Source organism: Haliotis cracherodii, unplaced genomic scaffold (genome assembly GCF_022045235.1).
Source record: "Haliotis cracherodii isolate W230 unplaced genomic scaffold, xgHalCrac1.p SCAF_3, whole genome shotgun sequence".
NCBI lineage: Eukaryota > Metazoa > Mollusca > Gastropoda > Lepetellida > Haliotidae > Haliotis > Haliotis cracherodii.
This window is the reverse complement of record NW_027266286.1, coordinates 62,651,213-62,665,829: the sequence shown is the minus strand read 5'-3', so window position 1 is coordinate 62,665,829 and position 14,617 is coordinate 62,651,213. Positions and strand designations below refer to the sequence as shown.

The 14,617-nt window shown below is 37.1% G+C and overlaps 1 protein-coding gene across 6 annotated transcripts in view; it reads right to left on the bottom strand.

Moving 5' to 3' along the window:
- The window catches only part of LOC139473673 (suppressor of lurcher protein 1-like), a 426,338-nt gene that overhangs the window by 182,022 nt on the left and 229,699 nt on the right, over positions 1 to 14,617 (bottom strand). For all 6 annotated transcript variants that reach the window (XM_071256369.1, XM_071256368.1, XM_071256371.1 and 3 more), the window contains exon 2: positions 7,497 to 7,569. In XM_071256369.1, the coding sequence (XP_071112470.1) occupies positions 7,497 to 7,569 (73 nt within the window). The remainder of the gene's footprint in view (positions 1 to 7,496; positions 7,570 to 14,617) is intronic.

The following is a 14,617-nucleotide window of genomic DNA, read 5'->3' as shown; positions in this document are numbered from 1 at the left end:
TCCATTCCAAATTTGGAACGTAATTATTCCTATCCTGGAATCAATAAAAGACTACCATATTATTGGTAAGACGATACCATCCGAATGAGCCTGACAATTCATCGTCAAGATTAGTGTGTGAAGTCTTTGCTCTCTTGGTGCTAATTAGTGCCAACACAGTGAAGACAATATTGTTGAGAGTAAAACATTATACTGGAATACAATTCTTATAAGTCTCATTCTTTAAATATGCTTCTGTGCATTATTTAAGTGTAAAAGTGCAAGAAATTGGAAACTTTGAAACTGTTAATTTGGATTCTCTTTTGTACATGTCATGGTTTTTTCACTAAAAACACTTTGCAATGCATAGTGGATTTTGACTCTTGATAAGTAACAGGTGACTGGAAGCTTATATCTAGGTATGACAACACAAATCAGGATTCAAACTCAGACAACATTATTGCAATGTTGCATGCCTTCAGGCCTCGATCACTACCACATATCAATTTCTTCATTTTCTGTCACTTCATTGAAACTTATTTCCCAAATTCCACTGTGTGGTTTCATAGTGTGTCAGTATATCAAGAGTGAGTGAGTTGGGTCTAACACCTCTTTTAGCAGTATTCCAGTGATATCACGACGTGTTATGTGGGAGAAAAGACTGAAGTGATGCAGGTCTGAATTGTTTAGCACTTTGGTGAAACCCACAATCATGAGATAGGTTCTGACAAAACTAGGAACATAATCGTGGTGAACTGGGATTCGAAACCCACAATCATGAGTAAGGTTCTGACAAAACTAGGAACATAATCAGGGTGAACTGGGATTCGAAACCCACAATCATGAGTAAGGTTCTGACAAAACTAGGAACATAATCAGGGTGAACTGGGATTCGAAACCCACAATCATGAGTAAGGTTCTGACAAAACTAGGAACATAATCAGGGCGAACTGGGATTCGAAACCCACAATCACAGGTTTCTGCTATGCCCAAGGGACACAACTCTGCACAGTGAATTATATACGACAAAACAACATATTACATGATCTGTTTTTGATATGGCATATGACATCAGCACCTTATCCACAAACTGACAGGGAACACATGTATAAGTGAATGAGGGAGTGGTTCTGATTTAACATCACTCTGAAAAAGGATATCAATTATATCACGGCATGGCCGATTAATGTTGCTTGAGCCAAAAGTGTTGACCCACAAGATGGGTATGGTGCTGACAGACCAATGATCATAATGAGGGTAAATGTGGGGTTCAAACCATGATCAGCAGATCCTGGATGGGCTAAGGGATGCAACACTACAACTGGATTGCTTTATTGAAAGGGTTTTGTTGCTTCTATTGTTTTATAGAATCTGGTCCTTTTAGCACCTGAATTTGTTATGAAGAAATCCACAGATTTCAGCGTCACTCCATGTTATGGTTGATATATAACGTCTCTACAATTTATTCTTGTTTTACACCAATGGTCAGAATGGCCAATTAATTCCTGGCTTGGGGGCAATACTTGGGCCCCTTGATAACCCATTGAAGCACACTGGGGGATATAGGCCTACTTGAGCCCCTTGATAACCCAATGAAGCACACTAGGGAACATGGGTCTATTTGAGCCGCTTGATAACCCAATGAGGTGAGGTGAGGTGAAATGGAGTTTAACGTTGCGTCCAAGATTATTGCACTTATATAGTGATGTGCATGCATGTGTATGTGTGTGTGTGTGTGGCTGCTTGTACTAGTCAAGACTGATGCCAATTTATAGTGCTAGCACACTGAGATACTATGCCCGCAGTTTAACGTGAATACCCCACTCAGACACAGTATACTGACTCCGAGCCGACCAGTCCTTGTTTTAGCCCCTTAATGCTGAATGACAGACAGGGTAACAACAAGTACCATCTTTTAACGTCTTTTGGTATGACACAGCTGGGGATCGAACACCGGACCTTCCGCTCTCTGGGCGGACACTCTACCATTACCCCACGGAGGCGGTCGATAACCCAATGAAGCACACTGGGGGATATAGGCCTACTTGAGCCCCTTGATAACCCAATGAAGCACACTGTGGGGACATGGGCCTACTTGAGCCCCTTGAGTGAGTGAGTGAGTATGGTTTTACGCTGCTTTTAGCAATATTCCAGCAATATCACGGCGGGGGACACCAGAAATGGGCTTCACACATTGTACCCATGTCAGGAATCGAACCCGGGTCTTCGGCGTGAGGAGCGAACGCTTTAACCACTAGGCTACCCGACCGCCCCTTGAGCCCCTTGATAACCCAATGAAGCACACTGGGGGACATGGGCCTACTTGAGCCCCTTGATAAACCAATGAAGCACACTGGGGAATTTAAGCCTAACTGAGCCCCTTGATAACTCAATGAAGCACACTAGGGAACATGGGCCTACTTGAGACCTTTGATAACCCAATGAAGCACACTGGGGGACATGGGCCTACTTGAGCCCCTTGATAACCCAATGAAGCACACTAGGGAACATGGGCATACTTGAGCCCCTTGATAACCCAATGAAGCACACTAGGGGATATAGGCCTACTTGAGACCTTTGATAACCCAATGAAGCACACTGGGGGACATGGGCCTACTTGAGCCCCTTGATAACCCAATGAAGCACACTAGGGAACATGGGCCTACTTGAGACCCTTGATAACCCAATGAAGCACACGGGGGGACATGGGCATACTTGAGCCCCTTGATAACCCAATGAAGCACAGTGGGGGATATAGGCCTACTTGAGCCCCTTGATAACCCAATGAAGCACACTAGGGAACATGGGTCTACTTGAGCTCCTTGATAACCCAATGAAGCACACTAGGGAACATGGGTCTACTTAAGCCCCTTGATAACCCGATGAAGCACACTGGGGGATATATGTCTACTTGAGCCCCTTGATAACCCAATGAAGCACACTAGGGAACATGGGTCTACTTGAGCCCCTTGATAACCCAATGAAGCACACTGGGGGATATAGGCCTACTTGAGCCCCTTGATAACCCAATGAAGCACACTAGGGAACATGGGCCTACTTGAGACCCTTGATAACCCAATGAAGCACACGGGGGGACATGGGCATACTTGAGCCCCTTGATAACCCAATGAAGCACAGTGGGGGATATAGGCCTACTTGAGCCCCTTGATAACCCAATGAAGCACACTGGGGGATATAGGCCTACTTGAGCCCCTTGATAACCCAATGAAGCACACTGGGGGATTTAAGCCTAACTGAGCCCCTTGATAACCCAATGAAGCACACTAGGGAACATGGGTCTACTTGAGCTCCTTGATAACCCAATGAAGCACACTAGGGAACATGGGTCTACTTAAGCCCCTTGATAACCCAATGAAGCACAATTGGGAACATGGGTCTACTTAAGCCCCTTGATAACCCGATGAAGCACACTAGGGGATATAGGCCTACTTGAGCCCCTTGATAACCCAATGAAGCACACTGGGGGATTTAAGCCTAACTGAGTCCCTTGATAACCCAATGAAGCACACTGGGGGATATAGGCCTACTTGAGCCCCTTGATAACCCGATGAAGCACACTAGGGAATATAGGTCCACTTGACTTCAGACTTAACATGGACACCAGACACAGGGTTTGGTTTCATGACGCCCTCAGCAACATACCAGCTATATTATGACAGTCTGTAAATAATCCAGTCTGGACCAGACAATTGGGATACAATAACATGCATCAACCAAGTCAGCGAACCTGACCACCCGATCCCGTTAGTCGCCTCTTATGACAAGCATCATCGCCTTTTACGGGAAGCACAGGGCTTTCAGGGATAAGTATCATTCCAGCATCCTATTTACAGGATGACAACTATTCAAAATAAATTAACTTTATGTCCTGTGCCTTCATCACAAACTTTCAAATAAACTAACTTGTTGAAAGACGATCTAATTTAGAAAATATGTGACTTTAATATCAGAGAACAATCAGTCTTAATTATCTGCTGAAACAGATTCCATTGGCATGAAAAGCAAAATAGCACTGAAAATCAGCGATGACACTAGTAGTTTGCGAAACATTAAAACAGGTTTACGAATAGTGTGTGTACTGGTGTGTTACCTCGTTATTGCGCTCTTCAATATAGCGCTAACTCGGTTAAAGCATGCAGTAAAGCATGGCTCCCCAAATTTACTAACATTTTTAATAAACTCAAGTTTTCCAATGACAGCATGTTTTCCCCCATCTCAGAAAACATCACCGCAATCACATAACACCAGAAATACCAGTCAACAAATCCGAACTGAAGTATGCAATTCAATCCTATTATTACAATATAAATTGTTCATTGTTTATCTGGACTAATGTTTGCAACATATTTTATTAATTATATTTAAAATTTCATTCAATAATTATAATAATTTTACAATAATTTCGGCGAAATCGTATGCCAAGTGATCGATAGATCGCACAACTCACCGTTATTTACAGCAACCACAGTTAGATTACCGCTATTGATGCCTTGAAACTGAACTTTAATTGCAAGAGAATGGATACACATATCATAAATGCCATTCCATGACTTGATAAAAGTCATATTTAAGGCTGTGTGACTATGAAATGTCAACATAACGTGACTACAGTGACTGATCAAAACATTCCATATGTCAAAAAATATCCATCTGTACCAAAGTGCTACTCTTAAAGTTCTTATAATTTTAAGCATAAATGGTGGAAGCTGCAACTAAAATAACACGATATTGGAATATATTATTCCTGTTATAATAAATTCATATAAATTTTCTTCTGACCATTGCATCAAAATTCTTTGAAGTTGTATCATTTGGTACTTTTAAACTGAATCACCGGTAGATTGGGAGGAAACGTGTGCACAGCTGATTGCTATTTCCGGCTTAGTTTACGAGAAAATACACCTGGTAATCTAAATCATTGCATATAAAACAATGCCTTTGAGAGCAGGAAATACATTTTAAATGGTAACTCATCATGTCTAGTGATGTTTTATATCAAATTTCATACCTTTATTGACCAAGTTTGTTATAACTGTTTATTCACCTGAATTCGCTGAAGGGATACCATGTTTTTTTTTTCTAAAGCGCATATCAATACTCGAAATTTCTTTTACACTATGAATCATAAATAACTTCTCTTCTAATCTTTTTTGAAACTCTGAAACCTGCAACGCAGATTGTGTTAGGTAGGCAGATTAATGTATACTGTTTTGTTGGTCATCTACCACCTACGACTCGACCTTCGTTAAACCGCTGATCATCTATAACTCTCGTCAATTATTTGGACCCCAAAGGTAGCCTTGTAGCGAGGGATCACTGTATACAACTCGGTTTATGCAGTTTGTATTATTTTCAAGCAATAAACATCCTTCAAGAGACATGGGACGATCATACACATACATCTGAATGGCTGAAGACACTTATGAAGGTCTATACAGTCAATGTGTAAGATCAGTCAATGTGTAAAATGTTATCCTCTTTGGCAATATATAAAATGCTAAATATTCAATCAATTTAGAAATCGAATGAAAAATCTGTCTATTTATTTGACAGATTGGCTAGAAATTATTAAGAAGTAGAAAAGGGCTAAAAAACATCACAATAGACTAATCATGCTAGGATGAGAAGCCAAAAAATAATAAAATATATATTCGGGGTGCCTTAATTTTGTTTAAATCTTATGATTTCAATCACTGGTTGAGGAAATTAAACATAAAAATGTTTGAAATTCATTATCAGAATAAAATAAATGTACAGATTTTTTAGTCAATTTGTAAAATAACTAAAATAATTAGGCATTTCATAAATTGCCTGTGTGAAAATTTCAGTCATTGTACACATTTGCTAATTTCACACATTGACTGCAAGATATGCATATTACATATGAATCTAATAGAGCGAACTCTATAGCTCCGAACTGAATATATCACAACTATATGGACCCTGGATCAACATTTTGAGTGGGTGTTGCTTAAGCTCTCAAATTCTATTTCTATTATTCATAGCATGTAAAATCGAAATTAGTTCATATCATCTCTTGATATGAAATATTTAAGTTCTATCTGCCCCAGTGTCCTTTAGAAATTGACGCAAAGGAACAGTATTTTATACTGCATTTCAGGAAAGTGATATGTGACCTGCCCAGATATGACGACCCGATTGTGCTGTGATGTCATAAAGACTTTTGACGTCAAATTACTTCAATGAAGATTGCCATGTGTGTGGCCTGTACATAATTATCAAAAACATTATAAAAACATTATTTCAAAATCTTTCAGCATACATGTCTACTTTCCATTCATCAGACATTATGTCTAAAACCTGCAATTATTACATGTTATATGTCGGAAAATGAGTCCAAATGTGTGATGCCTTGTAACTCTGTGTTAAATATGAATTGAAGCTTGTGAATTGTATTATTTTTTCCGAAGATACTATAGTTTTAAAACATAACGAAAAGTCAAAATTCAATTTTTTCACATATCAGGTCCCTTATCTTGTCAGATAAATTTGTAATTTGCAAATTCAATAAAATGTTACTTTTTTATTATGAAATACTAGTAAGTTAAGAAACATAATATATTCCATGAAATTACATCACATATATTCAAGATCATCATAAACCAGAGCTTTTAACGAAAATGTAGTAATTTTCCTGTTTTATCACAAAAGCATTATTTTATGATACACTAACCAACCAAGGAAAGAGACAATATCATAACTAAACAAATATTAGCTTCTGTTGGCCACAATTATCAAGAAGAATCCAAAAATCATTGCGCATGTTGTAATGGTATCCTGATCAAAGAAAACAGGCTCCGTCTCCCCCTTTCATCAGAGCATCAGTAGCGGGGGAGGATCCTTCACTGGCTATTATAAAGTCATTGGGGGGCTCTTAAGAAATAAATAACAACGTGATATTGTCTGGGCACAGCTTTGAGTTCTATATCATGCCTTATTTATGAAAGACTTGACCAGAGAATAATCATGTAAGCTATATAACAATCATGACAATGCATTTAATTCTGTCTGCCAGAGTGGTAATCTGCTACCAGCTAACAGAGCGCTGTCTGTTATGTACCATAATTAATAAGACCTTTTCTGAGGCGCCAACTAATGAAAGAAGCTTTCAGTCTGCTGTATAAGACAGTATTATCCTTCTTAGGAACTCATTCATCACGGAAAACAAACATATGTTCTGTGAAATTTGTTTTGTCTCATTATTTGTGATCTGTATATTTCATCAATCCAAATTAATGGCACTTTCGGTTTGATCATCCTGCATCCATTGGGTAACAATACTTTTGATCAATTTATGAATTTTCTCTAGTCTACTGGTCCATATCTGTGATATTAATCAACACTATGTAAATAGTTTGAGTACAGGTGTTTGATCAGTCAAACAAATCTGCGAAATCCACTACACACAATGCTTCTGATGGCTATCGCTGTGGGACAGTGTTATTGACTAGAATTAGCAAGAGAAATGGACGTACCTGGATTGACTGTGTTACCTATCGACATGAGATATGACATGTATATCAGCAATCCCTCAAACCAATACTGCATCTGAAATATACAAGAACACATTCAGCATATCATAAAATATACCCATATCAAATGTACAAGAAATGTTACATATAGATACACTCCATCTGAAATATACAAGAACATGTTCAGCATATCACAAATAAACCCATGTGAAATATACAAGAGCACTCAGCATATCACAAATAAACCCACGTGAAATATATATACAAGAACTCACTCAGCATATCATAAAATATACCATGTGAAATGTGCAAGAACACGTTCAGCATATCATAAAATAAATCCATGTGAAATGTACAAGAACACTCAGCATATCATAAAATATACCCATGTGAATTGTATAGGAACACTCAGCATATCACAAATAAACCCATGTGAAATATACAAGAACTCACTCAGCATATCATAAAATATACAACATGAAATGTACAAGAACATGTTGAGTATATCATAAAATATACCCATGTGAAATGTACAAGAACATGTTCAGTATATCATAAAATATACAACATGAAATGTACAAGAACATGTTGAGTATATCATAAAATATACCCATGTGAAATGTACAAGAACATGTTCAGTATATAATAAAATATACCACATGAAATGTACAAGAACATGTTCAGCATATCATAAAATAAACCCATGTGAAATGTACATGAACATGTTCAGTATATCATAAAATATACCACGTGAAATGTTAAAGAACATGTTCAGCATATCATAAAATAAACCCATGTGAAATGTACATGAACATGTTCAGTATATCATAAAATATACCCATGTGAAATGTACAAGAACATGTTCAGCATATCATAAAATATACCCATGTGAAATGTACAAGAACATGTTCAGCATATCATATAATATACAACATGAAATGTACAAGAACATGTTCAGCATGTGATAAAATATACATTTGTGAATTGTACAAGAACATGTTCAGCATATCATAAAATATACCCATGTGAAATGTACAAGAACATGTTCAGCATGTGATAAAATAAACCCATGTGAAATATACAAGAACATGTTCAGTATATCATAAAATATACCCATGTGAAATGTACAAGAACATGTTCAGTATATCATAAAATATACCACGTGAAATGTACAAGAAATGTTCACTCCATCAGAAATATACAAGAAAACACTTTCATAGTTAGAAAACATGACATATACAAGAATAAATTGAAAAACAACCACAGCTTTCTGTCTTTTTAATATTAAATTGAAAGAGACTATAACACAAAAGCTGAAATCTTTTAGAATCCTGGAACTGCGCTGCAATGGAAAGATGGCTTTGTACATACGTATACATATTATTATTTCCACATACAAACTCATATTGCATCTTTAAAAAGAAACATATCTCAGAAGATCATGTTACCTGTGATTCATTGAGTTTCTGTCAATATGAATTTGAAATAGACATTCAATAAATATGTATTTATGACCTCAGTTGTTTCATAAGAGAATCTTGGAGAATGGGAAAAAAATCTGAAAATATCCTTTATTAGAGAATAGGATTGATGGCCTATGTCATGCTTAAGACATGAATTATCTGTATTCTTTACCATCGACAGCAGATTAAAATAAAATCAGTGGCACATGGAATTGTTTTTACATGGTGATTTGTTATGAATAATTATCTTCTGATTATTCATGACCAACTAGTGACTGATTTCAGGCCAAAAAGAGTTATTTTTTTGTATTGGTCACATGACCCTAAACATGAAAACCATGAAAAGAAACATCTTGATGTTTGCATTATTACAATACACAACCAATAAAAACTGTTCGTATTTTTCATCATTAGTTCTTGTGAAAAACATTTATAAATAATAATACCAGTCTGGGTTATCTGCCAAAACAGGTTCAACGGGGCGTAAAAGGCAAATAGAGGTTAAAATCATGTGAATGGATCACTGACATACTGAGAAATATTGGGAAAATACATGTGCTTGTGATGAGAATTGCTGTATGTGAATTAATTTCTTAGTTTTATTGTTCACAATATAGTCAACACACAGTATTATTTAATGTTTTGACAGTGTCCTTTATCTTAAACTTATCTCTACTTTTTTCAGACATTTAGACCATAACCTCATACATCACCCTCATACAACTGAGGAGGCAGTCTGGTACCCTTGTGGTTTAAGTGTTAGCTCGTCATGCCGAAGACCTGGGTTCGATTCCTGACATGGGTGTAATGTGTGAAGCCCATTTCTGATGTCCCTTGCTGTGATATTGCTGGAATATTGTTAAAAACGGCGTAAACCCATACTCACTCACTCACTCACTCACTCAACTGACATGGTGCTTCTGAATGTTGATGGTTCTACATGACCACAGAGAATGTGATATTGTTGGAATATTGCTTAGAGCGGCGTCAAACCATACTCACTCACTCACTCACTCTTTCAACTGACATAATGCTTCTGAATGTTGACAGTTCTACATGACCACAGAGATTGCGATATTGATGGAATATTGCTAAAAGCGGCGTCAAACCATACTCTCTCACTCACTCACTCAACTGACATGATGCTTCTGAATGTTGACAGTTCTACATGACCACAGAGAGCCAACCAGAAAAACAACTGATGAGGGGGTGAAAATTACCGCAGCTAGCAATATCACAGGGGTTTTTTCTGTGCAAGGCACATAAGTGGTCTATAGAATGAAGAGCGAGCCAAGCCGATACAATGGGGGAAGGTGGGTAGGGACATAGTCTTAACTTGAAATCACCATGGGTCAAACAGATATACAGGCTCACCAGTTGTCTATAGAATGAAGAGCAAGCCAAGCTGATACAATGGGGGAAGGTGGGTAGGGACATGTTCTTAACCTGAAATCACCATGGGTCAAACTGATATACAGGCTCACCAGTGATCTATAGAATGCGCAGTAAGCCAAGCCGATACAATGGGGGAAGGTGGGTAGGGACATGGTCTTAACCTGAAATCACCATGGGTCAAACAGATATACAGGCTCACCAGTTGTCTATAGAATGAGTAGCGAGCCAAGCCGATACAATGGGGGAAGGTGGGTAGGGACATGTTCTTAACCTGAAATCACCATGGAGTCTGTGAGTAATCGAGTCTGGATCCCATTGGTCGCCTCGTACGACAAGCATAATCACCTTTTAAACAAGCATGGGTTGCTGAGGACCTATTCTACCCCGGATCTTCAGGGGGTTTGGGTAAGTGAAGACACCAGGTATCCTCAACAACTTATCAACAGACGCTAGCCTTATTGTAACCTATGTCCAAACAGCTGAAGTAAAACTGTTTGCACTGGTTGATTGCAAATGTGGATGGCAAAGTGATTGACATTCTGCACAGTGAAACAATTTACTCAAAACTCAAACCTAGCAGAAAGATAGAAGACTTTCTGAACTGTACAAGATTGAATGGGTCCAATTTACAATGGTGAATATCACACTAAATCTTAAAAGCTTAAATTTAAAAGAACAAATAAATTCAATTTACAAAGAGGAATTTCTGAAATTTACATGGTTAAAGTCATACCAGTGTCAACATTCCACAATTTTTATCCATTTATAGCAAACCACTTTCCAATTCTGCACACAAGTTCATCGTTTCCTTCGGAATGAGGACACAAATTTATCTCCCACCCCTATTCAACGAGGATGCACACTAACTAGTCAATCACTCTTCTCTAATGCGATGATACAGAGTTATTTTTCTCTGACGGAAATCTGCGGGTCAGTGTGTGAGGGAAATTTATCCCATGTAATAATCTGACTTCACGTGAATGGACTACGAATTGCATTGCCAATGTTCCACAATAGTGAAAAGAATTATGAGTTCTTGGTAGGAAAGATCACAGTTACAGCTTGCTCCATGGCAAGAGAAAGAAACACCATTATTCATTGATTAATGATCAATTTCTTTTGTAAACACATTGTAATGTACGGTGCAATTGACATCAAATATCAATGTTGATTAGTCATTAGATTACAAATGTGTTGCGAACATGATATTACTGCCGCAAAGCTTTTGATACAAGGCATAAAGGTTTTACTGAAATCAATACTGTTTATAAAGCTTAATAAAAATGTAATAAATACCATTCAAATAGTTGTAAAACCAATACTTTGAGTATCAAGGTCCCTGACGACTGTTTTCAGAAATATATCCTTGTTCTTATCATCCATGCAATGACTGAGAAAGCCTACATGAAATCAGACATTGTTTCATAAATCCTACACACAAAACATCATTCCTTCAGGAGAAAGTCAAGGTTCAAGGTGTTCAAGTACATGCTGGATGAATATTTTTTCAAAAACATTTATCTGTTATTTATATAGGAAATAACATCTGGAGCATTTTCATGAAGTGTATAAGAGTTTTTACAACCTCAAAAGCTCTATTTTCACATTGAGTTATTAATGAGAAGGACAGCCATCTTATTATATTCCTTGATCAAGAGCCAAAATGAATTTCTTTATACAAATGAGTGATCGATATTGTGAGCAAAAATCCATGCCATTGGAGTTCATTGGAGTACAATGGCACGCTATCAACAAAGCCACCGAGCCTGATCGCTTGCTCCATCTGCTCACCTTTTATGACCAACATCGGTTTTTGGGGACCATTTTGAACCAGGAATCCCAATGGGGATTATACAAATGAAAAAACATGTCAATCCATACAAAACATGTCAATCCATACGAAACATGTCAATCCATACGAAACATGTCAATCCATATGAAACATGTCAATCCACAAGAAACATGTCAATCCATACAAAACATGTCAATCCATACAAAACATGTCAATCCATACAAAACATGTCAATCCATAAAACATCTCACAAGCAATTTGAAATGGCATTTCTTCTCCACTTTTCGAGAAAACATAAAGATTCAAATTCTTTAAAAATATTCACAATGGTAAAGATTAAAGAATTCAGAATATTTTTGCATTGAAATACCTTGTTAAACATTCATACTTGTAAAATGAAGCAATGCATGTTATTTCAGAAATTTTAGAAATGTCAAATTCAAGACTCTTTCGTTTTCATGTGATAACAAATATTGTGTTGGGTACTGATGAACTGTCACATGTTGTGCAATCAATTTTGTAAATCCGTTTTAAAAAAGCATTGCCGGAATATTGATAAAAAATTAACATTGCAACATATCAAATTTAAACAGTTAAAAGCCCTGAACCTCTAAAGAATGTCCTATATAATCTTCATAAGCAAAATATATTTATTTTTCCTGTAAATGAATTGACATTAAAGATGTTGCAACGTTATGTAATTTCGGTTGTGATTTTTTGTTTCAAACTCATAAAATAATCCATAAATTCGTTGCAATTTGGTATCAAAGTTAAAAGGGGTCTTAAAAGCTAACTGTTGCCCTATCTGAACTCAGCAAACACTTAAAGTTCTCACTATCAATCTAAAGATGTAGTCTAATATTTAATCCTTCCAACATTTCAAATTTGCAGAATTTGAACCCTTTAATGACAAGCTTGATCGATTATTCCCCTTACAATTGTGTCCCCTCAGAAATACGAAAGTGATGATATGAAAGTGAAAATATCAAACTGGTTACTTCTCATTACCCTAAACAAATGTCAAATTCAGGTACCAGAGAAAGTCTCAAATCACAAAATCACAAATTCTGCCGATTATTACCACGAATATTATTTGCCGAACTTCTATCAACAGTGTTTCCACTTTCGCCTCCTCTGTCTCATTGGGCTCTGAAGCACTATAATCCGAGTATCACTGTTGAAATAACTAAGAGGTGAATCTCAGCAAAACAGAGAGAAGTGACTTTGGCGAATCGGCTAATATTGGTACAGCCAGTTTAAAATACCATTCCGACCATCAAAGCTGGGAGCCATCTTTGAGACCCACATCTTCGTACTATATTCCTAATGGGTCCTCAGTGATGAAGCTAGTCTGATGAGCATAGCTCACCAAGATAATACACGATGGCAATTTTTTGTTTACCTTTCCCAAATAACGTGTAGACGCTAATTGTGCATTGAGTTGGACCAGCAAGACTGAGGCATCATGGGTAATTCTGTCTCAACAGCCATGTTTGCTCCCAAGGTGTCCCCCATGAGGATTCTCCCCGGCTGATATTCATACGCAGGCACATTGATGTTTCATTAAGTAAAGATAAAGCTCTGGGTGACATTAGCAGAGTCTATCATGAAGCCAGACCACCACAAATATCCAACAGAACAACAGATTTGCCCGATGTACACCAGCATGTGAACACAAGGTGAAGAGCAACAAGGCACCATATACTAATTCCCTGTTGACTATTGCCTGCACGAGACCATGAAAACATCATAAAAGCAAGACCAAATTGGAGAGAAATGTCTGGTCGATTGATCAACCCAGAAGGCTTTGATTACCACCAGATCTTAATTAAAGTTGGAACCAACAGAAACACAAATAATGATACTTATAATAAACCTTTTATAAAAATCAAATAAAAGTTCTTTATTAAATATTCATCATGAATTCCAAAAGGGCGAAGATTTTCAATGACAGTTATTCCAAAACTGCAAATACCGGATGGGCGTTTCAAATGTTATCAACTATGATTTACCAATATCGTAATGAGTGTTGACTTGATTATAATGTTATTTTTGCTGCTAAACCAATGTTTGAATCTTTAGTTTTGCACTTCAAATACTGGCAAGCTAACATGTTGTTATCACAAACCAAATTAAATTATTTCCATAAAACTGTAATTTTCACTCAATTAATGTATTGATCGTCAGTTTAACAACCTGACTTCCTACATAAAGATTACTTAGAATCGTTGCAGAATCATAAATCTATAAAGGCACTCCTGAAGATTATTTAAGCACACTGATCAATACTCACACAATACGAAAAACAATAAAATCTGGTTTTTATTTTTTTTAAGTCTGGAAATACAAGCGCAGCTCTTACTTTCCCATTTTCTGAAGGAATTGAACCATACTGGTGATAATGGTTGACAAAAGTGAACACAGTGCTTCTTCAGTGGCTGCTGATTAAACATGGCCGCCAAAGCAGACGTCAC